The sequence below is a fragment of the Vipera ursinii genome (genome assembly GCF_947247035.1).
Source record: "Vipera ursinii genome assembly, chromosome: 2".
In the NCBI taxonomy this organism is placed as follows: domain Eukaryota; kingdom Metazoa; phylum Chordata; class Lepidosauria; order Squamata; family Viperidae; genus Vipera; species Vipera ursinii.
Window position 1 is genome coordinate 294357604 of NC_139513.1, and position 20155 is coordinate 294377758.

General features: G+C 45.2%; 1 protein-coding gene across 3 annotated transcripts in view; it reads left to right on the top strand.

The window, feature by feature from the left end:
• ME2 (malic enzyme 2) overlaps nucleotides 1-20155 on the top strand; it is a 48075-nt gene that overhangs the window by 14432 nt on the left and 13488 nt on the right. For all 3 annotated transcript variants that reach the window (XR_014491471.1, XM_083354851.1, XM_083354850.1), the window contains exons 2-9: nucleotides 5415-5536; nucleotides 9901-10034; nucleotides 14346-14495; nucleotides 16117-16192; nucleotides 16361-16522; nucleotides 18143-18246; nucleotides 19230-19339; nucleotides 19451-19548. Coding sequence is in view for 2 of the 3 variants with exons in the window: in XM_083354851.1 (XP_083210977.1) it covers nucleotides 5429-5536; nucleotides 9901-10034; nucleotides 14346-14495; nucleotides 16117-16192; nucleotides 16361-16522; nucleotides 18143-18246; nucleotides 19230-19339; nucleotides 19451-19548 (942 nt within the window). In the remaining variant the exon portion in view is untranslated. The remainder of the gene's footprint in view (nucleotides 1-5414; nucleotides 5537-9900; nucleotides 10035-14345; nucleotides 14496-16116; nucleotides 16193-16360; nucleotides 16523-18142; nucleotides 18247-19229; nucleotides 19340-19450; nucleotides 19549-20155) is intronic.

The window sequence follows — 20155 nt, forward strand, 5'->3', positions numbered from 1 at the left end:
TGTGTATCAATCAGCTTAGTTTATTCAGCAAATTACAAATAAACCATGACAGGTTCAAGAAACCATGTTTAAATGGATCACAGTTGCACTGCAGCAATCTAACTGTAGTGTGTTGACAATTCTGAAACAAAATTTAAACCCCGTATGATTCTCCCTATTCACCTACAATATCTCAATTTGCAAAATGGATTTAAAACAGTTTCCTGCTACAGCTCCTGTCTGCTCTGCTGCCTGTTAACATGCTCTAAAACAATGAATTCCTGCAGGCCGTTTGGATTTTGCCTGCATCCACCTAGTTCATCATGATACCCTATCATTCTGGGCAAAGCTGCTTTTGTTTCTAATACCCAGTTTCCAATTGGTTGGGTTGCTAAGCAGTGAATAAACTTGGCCACAGGCCTTTTTGAACTTGTCTGGTTGCTGTTCAAAGTAACAGGCAACAGTTTAGAGATACGATTCCAAGTTGTGGTTTAGGATGCACCCACACACGGGTTTACTTGGACAACTAAACACAGTGGCTGCAAAAAGAACTATTTTTCTTAAAAAAAAACCAGGCATGTTTGCTTCCTTTGTTCTTGTCAAAGATGTCCAAAGGACCTTTAAGTTACTGGCATCAAATGAGAAATCTAATTTATGAGCGTATTTTTACTTTATTTATGATGTGGAACAGAATCTGATTTCAAAGCCAGACTGCATAACTTTGGCCCAGCATACTAATTCCTAATTAACATATTGTATCTAGAATGTTAGCATTTATAAAGTTAATTAGTAACCTGAACCCTGGAACAATGTGATATCCTGGAGCAACTTGTAAGAATGTAATTGTTTAATTTATAAATTAGGCCTCTGCATTTATACAGAGTGACTTTATGATTATTTTGTTGGAAACATACAATATTCACATTTTTCTTGGAAGCAAAATACTACACTAACTTTGATGACCAAGGGGGCCACAGTTAACATTTTTTTGGGGGGACAAGAAATTCCAGTGGGCAGGGCACAGATGCAAAAGAGCCCTGGGTTTGGTTTGGCCCAGGTAAGGAGTTTCCACATTATGTTTTAAACTGCATTAAGGCCTGGAGACCAAAACGTAGGAAGAACGGCTGCAGGGACTTGGGCTTGGCTAGTCTGAAGAAAAGAAGAAATAGGGGAGACGTGATAGCAGCCTTCCAGTATCTGAGGGGCTGCCACAAAGAAGAGGAGGGGGCCAGGTCGTTCACCAGAGCACCAGAGGGAAGGAGGAGAAACAAGGGTTGGAAACTGATCCAAGAGAGAAGCAACCTGGAATTAAGGAGAAACTTCCTGACAGGGAGGACAATCAACCAGTGGAACAGCTGGCCACCAGACATCATGGGCGCTCCATCCCTGGAGGCTTTTAAGAAAAGGCTGGACAGTCACCTGTCTGAGATGGTATAGGTTCTTCTGCTTAAGTGGGGGGCTGGACTAGAAGACCTCCAAGGTCCGTTCCAGCTCTGGTCTAAGATTCAGCCACTGAATCTGTCAGAGGAAGCCATTTATGGTTCCAGATGTTGCTAAACTCCTATTGTGTGGCTAATGGGGAGAGACCCTGTAATTTAACAACATCTGGAGGGAGGGCAGGTTTCCTCTCTTTGAATTACAGTTAGTCCTCAACCTACGACTGCAATAGAGCCAAAGTTTGTGTTGCTAAGCAAGACAATAGTTAAGTTGTATCCCATTTTACAACCTTTTTTGCCGCAGTTAAACTAACATGGGATGTTCTTGCTTGACACACTGCAGTTGTTAAGTGAGTCTCGTGATGTAAATCTGGCTTCTCCCGTTGACTCTGAGGGAAGCCAGCTGGCTACAAATAGCGATCCCATTGGGGGGGGGACACATCCCGGGACACTGCAAATGTCATGCGTATCATACATGTCAGGTGCTCGAATTTTGATCATGGGACCATGGGCACACCACAGTGGTTCTAAATGTGAAAAAGGGCCATAAGTCGCTTTTTCCAGTACTTTTGTAACTTTGAACGGTCACTAAATGAATGGTTGTAAGTTGAGGACTGCTTGTATAGGTTTCATGTGTCTGTTGCAAAACAGAGAAAATTAAGGCACGGGGTTTTTTTTGTTAAATGAGAAAGAGGACCATAAAAAGGTGTTTAAGAGCCACTGGTAGTTCTTGGTCCTTCGGCTACCCCCTTGTGCTGCCTGTAGGATTACAACATCTGTGTATTGTCGGCCCCAGCAAGTAAACAGGGCAAAAAATCAACTCCACAACAAGAGTAGAACTGCAGTTTATTAAAATGGGCTGTTTATTTTATTTATTTACTAAATCTGTATGGCACTGGCCTCTCTACCAAGTGGCTCTGGGCAGCTTACAGTACCATAAACAGTACCACGAAGCATTCACAGAATAGAAACATTGAAACATCAGACATTAGAAGTTAAAACATTAAAGTTAATATTAAAATGGATAAAAAGAACAGGGTGTAGACCGGGTAGAGGTGAGATCTTCCACTCATCTCCTAGCGCCTCCAGAACGGGACGCCTCCCTCCGGGAGAGTTGGCAAAGGCAGGTCCTCAGGCTCTTTCGGAAGGCCGAGAGGTGGGTGCGGATCTCACCTTGAGGGGGGCGCACTGTTCCAAAAGGCAGGAGTCCTGGCAGGGAAGTCTCTTCCCACTGGACCCCACCGGCGGCAGTTCCTTGGCTGACGGGGTCTGGAGCATGCCCCCCCGTCTGATGGAGTGAGGGGGTCAGGCCCCGCTCAGTTGCTCAGATAATCTGGACCCCCGGCTCTAATAACCGAACTTGCAGACTTGAAGCTTCTTTGCTTCCCCTCCATCTTTTATCCCCAGTGAGCCAGGAGGAGCCTTCCTGCGTCACTTCCAGATATTATCTTGCTTCCTCGGTCTTAAATAATGCGTAGAATGATTGAGGCCGCCTCCCTCATTGAACTCTCTACAAGCCGTTGCCTTCGGAGACTACTTAAAATTGCAAGAGATTCCATTCCCCTTTGGGAGGTGAATTTGCTGTTGGAAATAACTGCTTCCAGGCTGACAGATTAAAATATTTTTTTTATAATTCAGCCTCTACCTGCTCGGTCTGGGGTGTTTCATGAAGGTGGGTCATTTTCCTGTTGCAGGAGGCCTGCAAATTCAGCTGCATGGAAGAAACGGGAAGGGTTGCAGAAATGATATGTTCCTCTGTTGGGTTCCACTTCAGCATAGTTCCAGGACTATGTTGGGACTAACCAATGGTGCTACAACTGGACACTGTTTGAGACGGAAGGATAAATAATTGACGTTGCGGAGAAATAGCATGTTTTAAATACTGCTGTCTTTGAGCTGTGAGGCTCTCTCCCCAGTGAGAAGATGGACTAAGCAGTGGGAAATTCTGCTGATGACACTGGAGAGGGGATGTTCCAGAAGAGGTGGCAAACGGAGCAAAGAGCCCTGGGAAAACTTTGCCAGGAGTGGCTTTAGGCTGGGACAATTGTTGCCTGCTGTTGGTCCCCAGCTGCTCTTTATAGGTATGGTCTAAACACCCAAGGCCTTTGCAGACAATGGCTTTGGGCTAGTCGTGATTGATGTTCTAAGGCAGTAGACTCTGTTGGCCTCTGCCAAGGAGGATGCAGCGGTCCCTTGGAGAAGACAGATGTCAGGAAAGAACTTGAGACGGCCATTTTTAGAAGATGATTTGTTGGGGTCTGTTCCTCATCCTAGCCCAAGAGAGCCACTTGAGTGAAGACGCAATTAGCACCTGAACTTAACAACTGGAAGGATTTCTCTTTCTTTCTTTCTTTCTTTCTTTCTTTCTTTCTTTCTTTCTTTCTTTCTTTCTTTCTTTCTTCCTTTCTTCCTTTCTTCCTTTCTTCCTTTCTTCCTCCCTCCCTCCCTCCTTTCCTATTTATTTGTCATCCATCTCATGGTTTAGGCAGCTCTGAGCAGAATCTGAGCCTTGATGTTGCTTGCATCTGTGATCCGTCTTTAAGGATCTCTCTTGTGGATTTAATTCCAAGTAGGAGAATCCTGTTTTGGGATCTCCTCTCTTTGCCTACCTCTTCAGCCACTGAACTAAAAAAAATCTTGGCAGCTATAAATTGTGTATCCAGGGTTGGCTACACATCTCGTGTTCTCCAGCTGCTTCCTTTACTTTCACTTTTCAGTAAAACATTGCTGAGTACTTCGGGTAATTTATAGCGATTACCGTAGGGCAGTGCCTAGCAAAATAAGTGTCCCTTGGAACCGAGACTGGAATCGCACTTGTCACTGCGGTAAATGAACGGTTTCCTTTCCTTGGGTTACACAGTAACCTTCCCAAGCCCATCACCTTTGAGATAAGTTGGGCTACAGCTGCCAACATCCTCTGTGCCCAGTCAGTTGCGGCACCGTTTCTATCTGGGAACAACAATACAACACTCTTCAAGGCCACATTCTTGGGGAGGTCCAAAGTTTGCTGAAAAGTGACTCATAAGCCGCCTAACGACCATTGATACAGGGTGAGGAAGCAACCTCTGAATACGCGTATAGTGCCGTTCACTCAGCCTCAAACATATAGCATTATACACTGTTTATTTATTAGATTTATATCATGCCTTTTCCTCCAGGAGTTCAAGACAGTGTGGACAGGTCCTCCACATTCTCCCCACAACAGCACCCTTGTAACTGGAGTTGGTTGGAATTTTAATGATTGGGCAGGGGGTCCTCCTTCCTCAGTGCCTTAACTGTCTTGCGTGTAATAAGAACTTCATGTCCGCACAGAGGAGAAGGGAAAGAGGCATTCTCATTTCCTTCTTGAAAAAGGGAGAAGATCCTTCTTCCGCTCTGTGTGTGTAGAGCAGTGTTTCTCAATCACCATCCATGCATTTCATCAGCCATCCGTAATCCAGCCACTCCCAAGGGTGTGTAGTAGCCCTTGCAGAACTCAAAATCCCCACCCAACAGACCTTTTGGGAAATTTAGATGCTGCATACAGAACTCAAGCAGCGGATCCTAGATTGAGCAATGCCAAATTACAGAATGAAACATTGCCTTAGAGCGAGAGTCCCCAAATTTGGCATCTTTAAGATTTCTGGACTTCAATTCCTCAGCCAGCCAGCCAGCTAGCCATGCATGCTGGCCGGGGAATTCTGGGAATTGAAGTCCACATATCTTAAAATTCCCAAGGTTGAGAAACAGTGGTGTAGAGAATACAGAACAAAAGAGCGTAAGGTTTTTTCATAGCCTATAAAAGCCACCTGAAAGGATTCTAGTGGAAATAGTACTCTAATGTTGACTAATGTTATATCCTTCAAGGAAGTCTTTGTGCCTTATTTATAAACAGTCCTTTTTTTCAAACAGCTGTGTCCTGTTTAAGTAAAATTGGAAAATCTTGCTATTTTTATACATCTGCTTGAATGTCTTATGTTTTGAAGCAGAGCGTGCTATTCCTCTTTTTCCCTCTCCTAGACAAGCGATACATAATGCTCTCCCGGTTAAGGATAGCGGTTTCCCCCTGCGCGTTGGCACATCGTAGCATGCACAGGAAGGAGAAAGGGAAGCCTTTGATGCTTAACCCCAGGACGAACAAGGTAAGTGTTGTGGGTGTCTCAAATTCACACTAGCGCTGGGAAACTTAATGTGAGGTGGAAGACTGCTGCAGGAGACATTAGGCAGTGCCAGATGTTAAAAGAGAGACAGAGAGAGAAGCTGAATATTGAGCAGATCCACAGTCTGTTGATGGTTAGTAACTAAAGAGTTGCAATGTGGACGATTGTAATAAATCCCCTTTTTGCTTTATTATTGGGATCCCTTTTCGTGGCCCTTGTGCAGTGCCCCCCAACCTTTTGGACACGAGGGACTGGTTCCGTGCAGAGATGGGCCTGGTTTCGTGTACTGCCTGCATCCCACGGATGGGGGCTTTGTTTCTTTGTGTGGCCCATGTTCTGCCTGCCACGGCCCTTTGGCAGTCCACAACCTGGGGGGTTGGGGACCCCTGCCTTAGTGTATGATGCAGATGGTAATCAAGTCTGTGATTGACTCAAGTTGTGTCAGGTCATGTTATGGAATGTTTTTTAACCATGGATTGCTGAATAGGCTACAGTTTGGCTGCTTTCACAAAATATAGATAGTCCTTAACTTATGACCACAGTTGAGCTCATAAAATGAAAGTTGGACCATAAGAAAGGCTGAGTGCCAAAGAATTGAGGCCTTTGAACTATGGTGCTGGAGAAGACTCCTGCGAGTCCCTGGACTGCAAGGCGATCAAACCGGTCAGTCCTAGAGGAGATCAACCCTGACTGCTCTTTAGAAGGCCAGATCCTGAAGCTAAAACTCAAATACTTTGGCCACCTAATGAGAAGGAAGGACTTGCTGGGAAAGATGGAGGGCGAGAGAGGAAGGGGACGACAGAGAATGAGGTGGCTGGATGGAGTCACTGAAGCAGGAGGCGTGAGCCTAAAGGGACTCCAGAAGATGGTAGAGGACAGGAAGGCCTGGAGGAACGTTGTCCATGGGGTCGCGATGGGTCGGACACAACTTTGCAGCTAACAACAACACAGTTGAGCCCAAAGTTTATGTTGTTAAAGGAGACTTTTGTTAGGTGAGTTTTGCCCCCATCTTACAACCTTTCTTGCCTCAGTTGTTAAGTGAATCACTGCACTTGATAACTTAGTAACCCAGTTGTTGTGAATTTGCCTTCCCCTGTTGACTTTGCTGGTTGGAAGGTCTCAGAAGGGGATCACACGATCCTGGGACAGAGCAAAAGTCATAATTGTGACCCAGTTGCCAAGCATCTGAATTTTGATCACAAGGCCGTGGGAATGCTGCAAAGACTGTAACTGTGAAAAACGGTCATTGGTCACTTTTTTCAGTGCCGATGTGACTTTGAATGGTCACTAAACGAGCTGTTGTAAGTCAAGGAATATCCATATAGTGCAACAGAATAGCACAGCCTGTAGCCAGGTTTCCGGTCACTGAATGTGAGAGAAGGGGAAAATTTATTTATTTAATTTATTTATAATTGAATTTCTATATGCGCTCGTGACCTCTCGTTTAGACTACTGCAACGCTCTCTACATGGGGCTGCCCTTGAGGACCACTCGGAGGCTCCAACTGGTGCAGAATGCAGCCGTGAGAGTTGTGTTGGGGGTCTCCCGATACTCCCATGTTACACCTTTGCTCCGTGAGCTGCATTGGCTTCCAGTTGTCTTCCGGGTGAGATTCAAGGTGCTGGTGATGACCTACAAAGCCCTACATGGCATGGGTCCGGAGTACCTTAGGGAGCACCTGCGGCCGGCATCAACTTCCCTCCGCCCAGTGCGCTTCCACAGAGAGGGCCTCCTCAGGGTGCCACCAGTCAGAGAATGTCGACTGGTGACCCCCAGGGGGAGGGCCTTCTCTGTGGGTGCGCCTGACCTGTGGAACCGTTTACCGGTTGAGCTCCGGATGGCTCCCGACCTTCGCTCCTTCCAACGTGATCTAAAGACCTATTTGTTTGAACAAGCCGGCCTGGTCTGATGGGTTTTGGGATTTTATTATGTTTTTATGTATTTATCTGTTTTATTGGGCATCATGGTTTAATCTCTTCATAATTTTTGTACTTTTGTATTTTAGTATTTATTGCCCTGTTCACTGCCCTGAGTCCTTCGGGAGAAGGGCGGTATACAAATTTAAATAAATAAATAAATAAATAAATAAATACCGCCCTTCTCCCAAAGGACTCAGGGCGGTGTACAGGGCAGTAAAAGCTTTACATACAAAAGTTAAAATGAAATTAAATTAATTAAGCCCTAACAATAAATAATTAAAAATACTCCAAACCCTTAAACCAGGCCGGCCTGTTCAAATAAATAGGTTTTCAGATCCCAGCGGAAAGAGCGAAGGTCGGGAGCCAACCGGAGGTCAACCGGTAATTGATTCCAGAGGGCTGGCGCGCCCACAGAGAATGCTCTCCCCCTGGGGGCCGCAAGCCGACACTCTCTGGCCGACGGCACCCTGAGGAGGCCCTCTCTGTGGGAGCGCACAGGACGAAGGGAAGATGACGCCGGCAGCAGGTGATCCCGTAAGTAGTCCGGACCCATGCCATTTAGGGCTTTATAGGTAATCACCAGCACCTTGAATCTCACCCGGAGGGCAACTGGAAGCCAATGCAGCTCGCAGAGAAGAGGTGTTACATGGGAGTATCGGGAGACCCCCATCACAACTCGCGCGGCCGCATTCTGCACCAGCTGAAGCCTCCGAGTGGTCCTCAAGGGCAGCCCCATGTACAGAGCATTGCAGTAGTCTATACGAGAGATCACGAGTGCATGAGTGACCGTACGCAAGGCATCCCGGTCCAGATAGGGTCACAACTGGTGCACCAGGCGAACCTGGGCAAAAGCCCCCCTGGTCACAGCTCCTACATGGTCTTCCAAACTGAGCTGTGAATCCAGGAGGACATCCAAGTTGCGAGCCCTATCTATGGGGGGTAACACCTCACCCCCCATGGTTAAAGATGGAGTAAACTGAATTTCCCGGGATGCCGAAACGTACAACCACTCGGTCTTGTCGGGATTGAGCCGAAGCCTCTTCCTCCCCATACAGACCCGAACCGCCTCTAGGCAACGGGACATCACATCGAGGGCATCACTGGGGTGGTTTGGGGTGGAGATGAAAACCTGGGTATCATCAGCATACTGATGATACCCAACTCCAAAACCACGAATGATCTCACCCAGCGGCTTCATATAGATGTTGAACAGGAGAGGCAAGAGGACCGACCCCTGAGGAACTCCACAAACGAGAGGCCTCGAGGCCGACCTCTGCCCTCCTGTCAACACCGACTGCGAACATCCCAGGAGGTAGGAGGAGAACCACTGGAGAACGGTGCCCCCCACTCCAACCCCCTGAGGCGCCGCAGTAAGATACCATGGTCGATGGTATCGAAAGCCGCTGAGAGATCTAATAGGACTAGAACAGAGGAGCAACCCCTGTCCCAAGCCCGCCAGAGATCATTCACCAGCACAACCAATGCCGTCTCCATGCCGTCTCTTCGCAAGAAAGCGAAGTTTGGAGACCGGACGATAGTTATTCAAAATAGCCGGGTCCAGGGCAGGCTTCTTGAGGAGGGGCCTCACCACCGCCTTCTTCAAGGCAGCAGGAAAGCTACCCTCACTCAAAGAAGCAGTTATCACTGCCTGGAGCCAGCCTCGTGTCCTCTCCCAAGCCGCATAGACCAGCCAGGAGGGGCAGGGGTCCAATAAACACGTGGTGGAGCTCAGCTTCCCCATGATCCTGTCCACATCTTCTGGAGTCACAGGGTCGAACTCTTCCCAGATAACATCACCAAGACCGCTCATGTCATCTCCGTCAGACTCTGCCCAGTCGGAATCCAGACTGGCCCGAATCCGAGCGATTTTGTCTGACAGTGACACTGACCCACTAGAGAGGATGAAACATGCTACGTAAACATCAGGGCTAAGAATGGCAGCCGTAGTTAGAAGGGTAACGGGATTTGCAGGTAATCCTTGAGTTATGACCACGATGGAGCTTGCCCATCACAATTGCAACTCATCATGGCCACATGGCGAGCAATTGAAAACCTATTTTTATTAAATGCGGCATCAATTTCTAGCTCGTATAACCAGCTTTTGTGTTAAATATGTTCAACTCTGGAGTAGGAAGAAAATGAGCCACATTAAATAACGTGAAAGGAACAAATCAAAGAGAGTGTGTTGGTCTAGATCAGGGGTGATCCTTTTATGACTTGTGGACTTCAACTCCCAGAATTCCTGAGCCGGCCAGGCCAGTCAAGTCATAAAGGGGCCATGGTTCCCCACCTCTGGGACTGATTAAGGAGAAAGGAAGGAATCACATTTCAGGTGAAGAACTAGTAGGATCCCACTAAAATCAAAGGACTTCCCCAAACCAGGAATTGGGGCTGATTTTGTCTCTTCCTCTTCCTGTCTCTATCCAGGGTATGGCTTTTACCTTAAAAGAACGGCAGATGTTGGGGCTTCAAGGGCTCTTGCCTCCGAAGATCGAGACGCAGGACCTTCAAGCTTTACGTTTCCATAAGAATATAGCCAAAATGACGGATCCCTTAGAGAAGTAAGACCCGACTGGAGGAGAGTTACTCTTTTGGAGCTGATTCTCTGCACCTTGCTGGTGTTGGCTTCCGGTTATGGTTTGGAGAAGCACAGTTGCAAATATCCCAGACACTCTGGATAAGGGGGAGCGCTGGTTGATGAAGTTCTCCTTCAAACGGAACCAAATGCATTCAAACTGTGTTTTGTTGCTAGTTTTAATACAAAGGGGTTGAGTTGGCAGCACTCCCAAACCTGTATTTGAAACTTCTCCAGAGTCTTCCACAATCACCTTACCAAAATTCAAAGGCAACTTCATTTTAATACCATTTTTAAAATAAATTCTGCCCTGTGTGCTTTACCTTGGGGTAGGTTTAGTTCACCTATTCTGATTGAGACCTTGAAAGTGCAGGTTCGAGTCCCACCAGGCTCAAGGTTGACTCAGCCTTCCATCCTTCCCAGGTAGGTAAAATGAGGACCCAGATTGTTGGGGGCAATTAAGCAGACTTTATAATAATGCCGCTGGGGGGGGCCGAAAGCCCTAATAAGCAGGCATATACATAGAATGAAGGCTATTGCTAAGCACATTGATTTGTGCTTCTTAGATTGTAAGCCGCCCTGAGTCTTCGGAGAAGGGCGGGATATAAATGGGATTTTAAAAAAAAAGTCTGGTCTAGTTGTTAAGGTACCAGGATAGAAACTAGGAGGCTGGAAGTTGTAGTCCCGCCTTCGGCATGAAAGCCAGCTGGCTGACCTTGGGCCAATCATCAGGAGACACTGAATTCTAATCCCAGTAGGACTGAAAGCTGGATAAGTAATTTTGGGCCAATCGTAGCGAGACAATGGGTTCTAGTCCCGCCAGGCACAAAAGCCAGCTGAGTGAGTTTGGACCAATCACCAGGAGATGGTGGGTTCTAGTCCCGCCTTAGGCACATAAGCCAGCTTGATGTCTTTGGGTCACTCTCTCTCAGCCCAACCCAACCCACAGTGTTATTGCTGTGAGGAAGATAGGAGGGGGAATATTAGATATATTCGCCACCTTGAGTTATTTATAAAAATAGTAAAGGTTGGATAAAAGAAAAATAATTATTTTTTCAGAATTATCCCCCAGTATGGCTGACAATTTAGGTCCCGCCCCTCTGGTGAAGGTGTAACACTCTTGCCTAGATCTTGAAAGGGTGTATATGCATATCAGTGTGCCTGTACATACATATATATTGTCCATCTGTGTTTGTTTATAAAATTGAAAGCCTGCCCATCTTACCTCAAGGTAAGTCTGTGTTGTATAGTGTCTTTTTAAGTTACAGCAGCCTTCACTCTAAGCCTTTCTTTTTCCTTGTTGACTGGAAACATATTTTATGACTTGAGTGTTATATATATAATCTTCCTGAATGGAGAAATCAAAAGCTGGTTAATTGACCATAAAGTGGCAAGCGACTGGACTACATATTTATCAAGAGAACGCTGTACCTATTCTACAAATGTTGGCTAATCAGAGTTGCATTTGTTATTTTCCCCCGATACAAAGATTTCTGCAATCTAATCCAGGCCCTGTTTTTCTGGGGAGTAATTTGTGATTCATGAGGTTTATTTCTGAATAGCTATGCACAGTATTCTGTCTGTAGTCCAAGGTCATTTTCACAACCACCTATTATATACACAAGAACTAATGTTTGTAGCCGGTTCGCCTGTGATGCTGGATATGGAGTCTGAAACCGGCATTCATTAGAATGTGCATTCTGTATTAAAAATAGCTCTTGTCACCTGCTTTGTTTTCCACAGCAGCTTCATTTGCTTGTCTTCCTCATCCTTCAGTCTAGCAAACTGGAATCCTCACCTCCCACGGCCTAGCCAGTGGCAAGACTGCTTGCTTCACCTCTGTCCTCCCAGATTCCAGAGTCTCCTCTCCAGAAAGCCCAAAATGACATCGGGCTGCATTACATTACACACATTGTACACGTGTTCATTTCATCCGGATTGCTTCCTTGTCAGTGGAGATTCTCAGTCATCCAGGTCATGGTTGCCCCGTAGGTGCTTTTTCAAAAGGCAACTGAACTTCCTTTGTTTTTTCCCTTAAAGATGTTTCGCCTCTCACTCAGTCAAAACTGAAGAAGCTTCTTGGATGAGAAGGTAAACGGCTTTGAGGGAAAACGAAAGAGCCTTTTGAAAGAGCCCCTTCGGGATTGCTTCCTTGGCTTCTACTCCACCTTTCTAGCCAAATATTCCAGATTGCTAGCAACAGCGTTTCAGAAACTTGAAAAGTTAAATTATAAATGGAAATAAACAGTAAAAGAGATTAGCAGTTGTTACAGGTAATCTTCAATTTACATTTAGTGACCATTTGAAGTTACAACGGCACTGAAAAAAGTGACTTAAAGCAACCAAAAAAGCCAACACAATCCTGGGTTGTATAAACAGAGGCATAGAATCAAGATCACGCGAGGTAATATTACTGCTTTATAAAACCTTAGTAAGGCCATACCTGGAATACTGCAGCCAATTTTGGTCCCCATATTACAAAAAAGACATTGAGAGTAAAATTCAGAGAAGAGCAGCTAAGATGATCCAAGGCCTGGAGACTAAAACAGACGAAGAACGGCTGCAGGACTTGGGTTTGGCCAGTGTAAAGAAAAGAAGAAATAGGGGAGACGTGAGAGCAGCCTTCCAGTATTTGAGGGGCTGCCACAAAGAAGAGGAGGGCGTCATGTTATTCACCAGAGCACCAGAGGGAAGGAAGAGAAACAAGGGTTGGAAACTGATCCAAGAGAGAAGCAACCTGGGATTAAGGAGGAACTTCCTGACAGGACAATCGACCAGTGGCACAGAAGTTGCCTCCAGAAATCGTGGGTGCTCCATCCCTGGAGGTTTTGAAGAAGAGGCTGGACAGTCACCTGTCTGAGATGGTAGAGGTTCTCCTGCTTGAGCAGGGGGCTGGACTAGAAGACCTCCAAGGTCCCTTCCAGCTGTATTAAAAAAAGATTTCTTATGACCGTTTTCACATTTATGACCGTTGCAGCATCCCCATGGTCACGTGATGAAAATCCCACCATTTGGCGACTAACTGATATTTATGAGGGTTGTATTGTCCTGGCCGTCACGGATCCCCTTCTGCGACCTTCTGACAAGCAAAGTCAATGGGGAAAGCAGATTCATTTTACAACCGAGTTACTAATTTAACAAACTGCAGTGATTCATTTAACAACTGTGACAAGAAAGTTTGTAAAATGGGACAAAACTCAGCATAAATTTTGGGCTCAATTGTGGTCATAAAGAACATCTGTAGCTTGGCAAAAGTGATGGGATTTTGCCAATTTCCTAACTGTCAGTGGAGATTAAATGCAATTACAGTTGCCACTTATAGAATTGCGTTTCATAATCTGGGGGCACTTTTCAAGGGTGACCCCATGTAGCATATACTGCAGGCATTGAGATGTAAATCACAGTCCCCAAATTTGGCTCAGGAACTTAGGGATAGAAGACATAAGCATCTCTGCCTCTTGTTCATCTCCAGTTCCTGGAAGCTCTTCCTGCACGGCCAGTAGGAGTTGTAACTCCAAAACCTTAATAAGTAGAGGACTTAAAGATGGCCTCTTTCATTGGATTGGGCCAGGGAAAAGTGGAATTGTTTATTCTTCCCATCCTGTTCATTTTCTTGCTCGGGGCTAAACCGTGGATCCCACTTTTAAAATGTCTGATTGGCTCTTGTCCCATGGAACTTCCATTGGTGCCTTCTGTGTTCTGGGACAGAGGTCCCCAACCTATGGGCCGCGGCCATATGAGTGGCTGGCCAGTGCGCATGTGTGTGCGCTGACTCTCCCTCGCGCTGGCTGAGCTACGAGTCCCTCGCTAGTGCTAGCCAAGCCATGAGCCGCGAGCCTCTCACCTGCGCTAGCCAAGGTGCATGCTGGCGCTGAGATGCGCACCTGCGCTAGCAGCCCCATTTAGGGGAGCACGCATGCTCATTGCCCTGTTTACGCACGCATGCACACAGCCACATTTGCATGTGTGCATGCATAAAAGTGCCTCCTCCTCCCATTCCCACCAGGCCGCCAACCAAGAAAGGTTTGGGACCCCTGTTCTAGGAGACATTGCTCACACTCTTTTCCTAAAAATTAAAAATAAGCTAGTTGTTGGCTTAATATTTATTTCCACCAATAGCTGTCTTCGTGAATGCTTCTGGGTCTTGCACATATCCCAGCCAGCTTCTTTGGAAGATAAAACTGACAGGTCACAGCCAGGGCAGAATTATGTCTGAGGGTTGAAATCTCTTCCCCCCAAAGGGGTAAATATATAAGCACAGACGTTTCATGTCGTTTCTCCACTTCTCTGCTCACAGGTACATCTATGTGATGGGAATTCAGGAAAGAAATGAGAAGCTCTTCTACAGGATTCTACAAGACGATATTGAACAGTTAATGCCGATTGTCTATACGCCAACAGTGGGCCTTGCGTGTTCCCAGTATGGGCATATTTTTAGAAGGCCAAAGTAAGGACAGCCTTTTGGGGGTTTTTTATGTAATTGTAACTAATTTTTCTGCTTTTTCATTCTGGAAACTCAATAACAGACTTGCTATTCTTTTTAATTTTATGTTTGTTATTTATTAGGCTGGTATTCCTCAATAAAGCACTATTTCTGCTGACTGTAGGCAAAGAAACGCAAAGAATTGATGGTGACATTAAAAATTTCGATTTCTCTTCTTTTCTTCTTCACACGTGTTTTGTTTCTACTTAGAGTCCGTTTACTATTTTCTACCTTCCAGGGAGTTGCTAACTCGGGAAGGGCTGTATAAACCTTCTAAATAAAATGATTTATGTTTTTCTTCATTATTTAGATCTTCCTCACTTCCTGAAATAAATGTTCATTTCCTGGCCCTCATGACAAAAATTCTTATTTGTAGAAGCCAAAGAGAGATGGATTTTCTAAGGCTCAATCGAGCTGATAATTTTGATTTCACTAAATAAGCTAGCTCAGTATTTCTCAGCCTGAGTGACTTTAAGATGGATGGACTTCGACTTCCGGGATTCCGGTGCTGGCTGGAGAATTCCTGGAGTTGAACTCCACCTATCTTAAAGTTGCTGAAGTTGAGAGAAACCGAGCTAGACAGTAAACGTTGTGATTTTTTTCCCAGCAGCTTGAATGCTGATAACTGCATATGATCAGATTAATTTAGCGAATCCAATTCAGAGCATCAACGCCACAATATGGATAACACATCTCACACTAGAATTGGGTGGCACCTCAATCTATAAATAAGTAAATAAACGATTATGGTACAATCTACATAAAATTTGCCCTGTTAGAGCTCTCTAATTGAGTTGGACCAAGTTGATGTAGGATGATAAAGATTCCCCCCCCCTTGTAGTAACAAATAATTTCTATCCTGGAACTTGATACTGCTCTTGTCAAAGAATAATGGGAAAAAGACAACATTCACTCAAGTATTTAGGTTTTCTTTAATAGTTTTTATTGAACATGTTAAGTTATAACAAGCAATACAAACTAAAACAGAAGAAAGAAAAATGGAAAGAGAAAAGAAAAAGCTAAAACTGCAATTAAAACATAAAACGAAATAGGAAACGGAAGAATGATATAAAGATCTGGCACCTGATATTCTTAGAAGTTATAAGTACGATTGTACTTCATTTGTCCATCTAAAATTATATCATGACTCTTTTCATTCTATAAAATATCTTGCCTAATCATTAAAACAATAAATTTAAAGTTCATTTTTTCCCCTCGTTTTTATGCAAAGAGTCCATAAGGGATATTCAGTTATCAATAAATGTAAATACTGAATCTTTCCATCTTCCGCTCAAGTATTTTGAATCTTCCTTTCCTTCCTAAATTGTACTTATTCAGTATTATTGCCTGTCCAGAGATATTTTTTCCTGGTTCATTTCACGTGACAAAATTAACTGGATGTGAATGTTAAAATCAGATAAATTTTGCCTTTTTCAAATTCTGTAACCTTTTAACAGTAACATAGATCTCATGTGCTATCTTAGTTTTACCCGTTTTTTTAAAGGTGTCATATTCAACTTTTTTAAATGAATAAGAAGAAAGTCTACCAGGTTGACCCTTGCGTTTTGCCTTGATTTCTTTGCAGAGGATTATACATTGCCGTAACAGATAAGGGCCACATCCGATCTGTGGTAAACAACTGGCCAGAGAATGATGTGAAGGTACTGACCGTATTTCCTTCTTTCAGCTGGACTTTCTCTAGTACCGGATAGATTTCCTTGAGTGCAGCTAACAAATAGAGGGGGGGTATGCTCGCAAGCTAAACTATGAATTCTTGGTCACATTGTCTTTCCTTCTTGTGATCTGATGCACTTCTCTTCTTATCACAGGCTGTTGTTGTCACAGATGGAGAACGTATCTTGGGCCTTGGGGATCTGGGGGTATACGGAATGGGAATCCCAGTTGGCAAACTCTGTTTATACACCGCCTGTGCTGGAATAAAACCTGACAAGTGCCTTCCTGTGTGTATCGATGTTGGAACTGACAATCAGGTAAGTTGTTACATGTTCTACACCCATCAGGTACCAGTTGCTCATCTGTGGTGCTCGTTGGTGGGGTGAGATGCCGCAGAGCGGGAGTTACCTTGGAGGTTCCTTCCAGCACTTCCCGTTGCAACTAATCCTTGACTTACAATGGTTCATTTAGTGGTCATTCAAAGTTACAAGGGCACTGAAAACAGTGACTGTTTTTAGCATCCCCATGGTCACTTGATCAAAATTCAGACCTTTGGCAGCTGACTCATATTTATGACCATTGCGTTGTCCTGGGGGGGGGGGTGTCCCGTGATCCCTTTGTGCGACCTTGTAACAAGCAAAGTTAATAGAAAGCCAAATTCGTTTAACAACTCTGTTACTAATTGAACAACTGCAGTGATTCACTTAACAACTTGCAAGAAAGGTTGTAAAATGGAGCAAAGTTCACTGAACAACCATCTCGCTTAGCAACAGAAATTTTGGGCTCAGTTGTGGTCGTAGGTCAAGGACTACCTGTATGATATTCATGTTCTCCAACAGTTGTCTTTGTCTTGTGACAAAGTGTGACTCAGCACACTTTCCTTAGTCCTCTTTTGCTTAAAACATCCGAGTCAAAGAAGGCCCCTCCCCCCCCGGGCCTTGCCCAGAATTGAAGAAATTTGACATGTTTGTGAACACATTCTTAGTACCTTTTTCTTAAGTGCGAAACTCTTTACATCCCTCTTGCGGCATTTGCAGAATATTTCTAATAGATTAAAGGTTCCCTTGCACATGCGTGCTAGTCATTTCCGACTCTAGGGGCCGGTGCTCATCTCCGTTCCAAAGCCGAAGAGCCAGCGCTTGTCCGAGGACGTCTCTGTGGTCATGTGGCTGGCATGACTGGACGCCAAAGGTGCACGGAACGCTGTTACCTTCCCACCGGAGTGGTCCCTATTTTTCTACTTGCATTTTTACGTGCTTTCGAACTGCTAGGTTGGCAGAAGCTGGAACGGGTAACAGGCGCTCACTCTGCTACGCGGCACTCGGGGTTCGACCCGCCAAACTGCCGACCTTCTGATTGACAAGCTCAGCGTCCTAACCCACTGAACCACCGCGTCCCTCTCTAATAGATTACCAAGGGTTTAAAGTTCCACCAAAGGTAGTCCTTGACTTATGACCGTTCATTTATTGGTGGTTCAAAGTTACGATGGCCTCGCAAAAAGTGACCCACGGTCTGTCCTTGAAGTCACAACCTGGTCACCTGATCACAATTCAAGTGCTTGGCGAGCAACTTGCCATTTATGAAGCTGCAGCATCCCAGGATGCTTTGCGACCCTCCCAGCAAGCTTCCCAGAAGCAAAGTCAATTGGGGAAGCCAGATTTGCTTAAGGATCGCATGATTTGCTTAACAACCTCAGTGATTCTTTTAACATCCACAATAAAAATATTGTAAAATTGGGTCTGATCACGTGATGATTCGCTTCACAATTGCATCGCTTATTGACCAAAATTCCAGTCTCAACTCTGCTCGTAAGTCAAGGACTATCCGTGCAATGACAGCCTTCTCAGAAAGTGTCCTGCAAACATCCCGGTTTCCTAGGAATGACAGAGTATAATTCAGTGCCAGAGTGACTTTGCTTTGTTTTTCCATTTTCCTAGACGCTTTTGGAAGATCCATTTTATATGGGGTTATATCAGAAACGAGACCGCTCGCAGCTGTATGATGAATTAATTGATGAATTCATGGAAGCCGTGGTGAGCAGGTATAAATCCTGAGCCTTGTTCCACTGCAAGCATGAAAAGAATTCGTGCAGGTCAACAGACAGCCTTTCCTGCATGACCAAGAAGACTTTGATGGATCAAAGAGTATTCTGTTTAGCAAAGATGAGAATTGACTGCTGGCATCCCAAGGGATGAATATGGTCACAAACTCCCCTTTTGTGGGCCAAAGGGTTGTTTTTTTTAACCACACAGTTGAAATTTAGCAGTGGAATTCCCTAAAACTAAGCAGTATGACATCCTACCCTTCTGAAATGGGAAAGCCTCAAGACATGCCCTTCACCAAAATTAGCATAGTTAAAAAACAGAAACAAAGATATAATGTATCCATGCGCTTTGTCGCTGGTTGTCCTTCCACCTTCCCCAGCACTGGAGTCTTTTCCATAGAACTGGGTTTCCTCCTAAAACGTGTCCAAAGTTTGACACATTGGAGCCTGGTCATTTGTGCCTTTGGGTATACATCTGCATAGGTGGTATAGGTGGCCCTCGACTTGGCCACAACTGAGCCCGGGATTTCTGTTGTTTCTGTCATTTAACAGTTGTTAAGTGAGTTTTGCCCGATTTTACAACCTTTCTTGCCATAGTTGTTAAGTGAACCACTGTGGTTGTTAGATTAATAACACAGTTGTTAAGTGAATCTGGCTTTCCCCGTTGACTTTGCTTGCCAAAGGGGATCATCGTATGATCCCAGGATACTGCGACATAAGTACCTGCAGGTTGCCAGGTGTTTGAGTTTTGATAACGTGACCCCGGGGAGGCTGCAATACTCGTAAAGTGTGAGAAGGGGCTAGAAATTACTTTTTTCAGTGCCATTGTAATTTCGAATGGTCGCTAAGCCATTTTGTTGTAAGATGAGGACTACCTGTGTACAAACACCAGGTTTGGTGCCGTGCTCACTTAGGACACTTAAATTAGAGAGGTGTGCAGGATCTGCGTGCTTGACATGGATGCTGTCTGTGCCTTCCAGGTACGGCCAAAACACCCTCATTCAGTTTGAAGACTTTGGCAATCACAACGCCTTCCGCTTTCTGAGGAAATACCGAGAAAAATACTGCATTTTCAACGATGACATACAGGGTAAGCACAGTCCACCGGGGGCTTTTAACGTCTTCCCCGTGTGCCCCTTTGGGCTCTGCTTTTCCTCGCTTCTGCCTTTTAGCTCCTGACAAATTGTGTGTCCTTCCTCAGGGACGGCAGCGGTCGCCTTGGCTGGATTACTGGCAGCAGAGAAAGTCATTGGGAAGCCGCTGACCGAGCACCGGATCCTCTTCCTCGGGGCAGGAGAAGTGAGTCGTGCAGCTGGACTGCTGCAATAAATTTGAGCCCGTGCAGTTTGCATTTAATTTTAATTTAATTTAATTTAATAACATTTATATACCGCCCTTCTCCCTGAGGACTCAGGGCGGTTCACAGGGCAGAATAAAATAGCAAATACAAACATTAAAAAAGATTAAACAATTGCCCTAGTTAAAAACAATGGAAATACAGTGCTAAAAACCCCAAGAAAAATTAAAAAAAACCAAAGATGAAACAACCCCAGCAATCCCCATCAGGCTAGGCCAGCTTGTACAAACAGAAATGTCTTAAGATCGCGACGAAAGGAGCGAAGATCGGGCGCCATCCGGAGCTCTACCGGTAGCTGATTCCACAGCTCCGGAGCGCCCACAGAGAAGGATCTCCCCCTGGGGGCCACCAATCGACATTCTCTGATCGGTGGCACCCTGAGGAGGCCCTCTCTGTGGGAACGCACAGGGCGCAGGGAGCTTGATGCCGGCAGCAGATGTTCCCTGAGGTACTCCGGCCCCATGCCATGGAGTGCTTTAAATACCGTTACCAGTACCTTGAATCTCACCCGGAAGACAACTGGCAACCAATGCAGCTCACGGAGCAGAG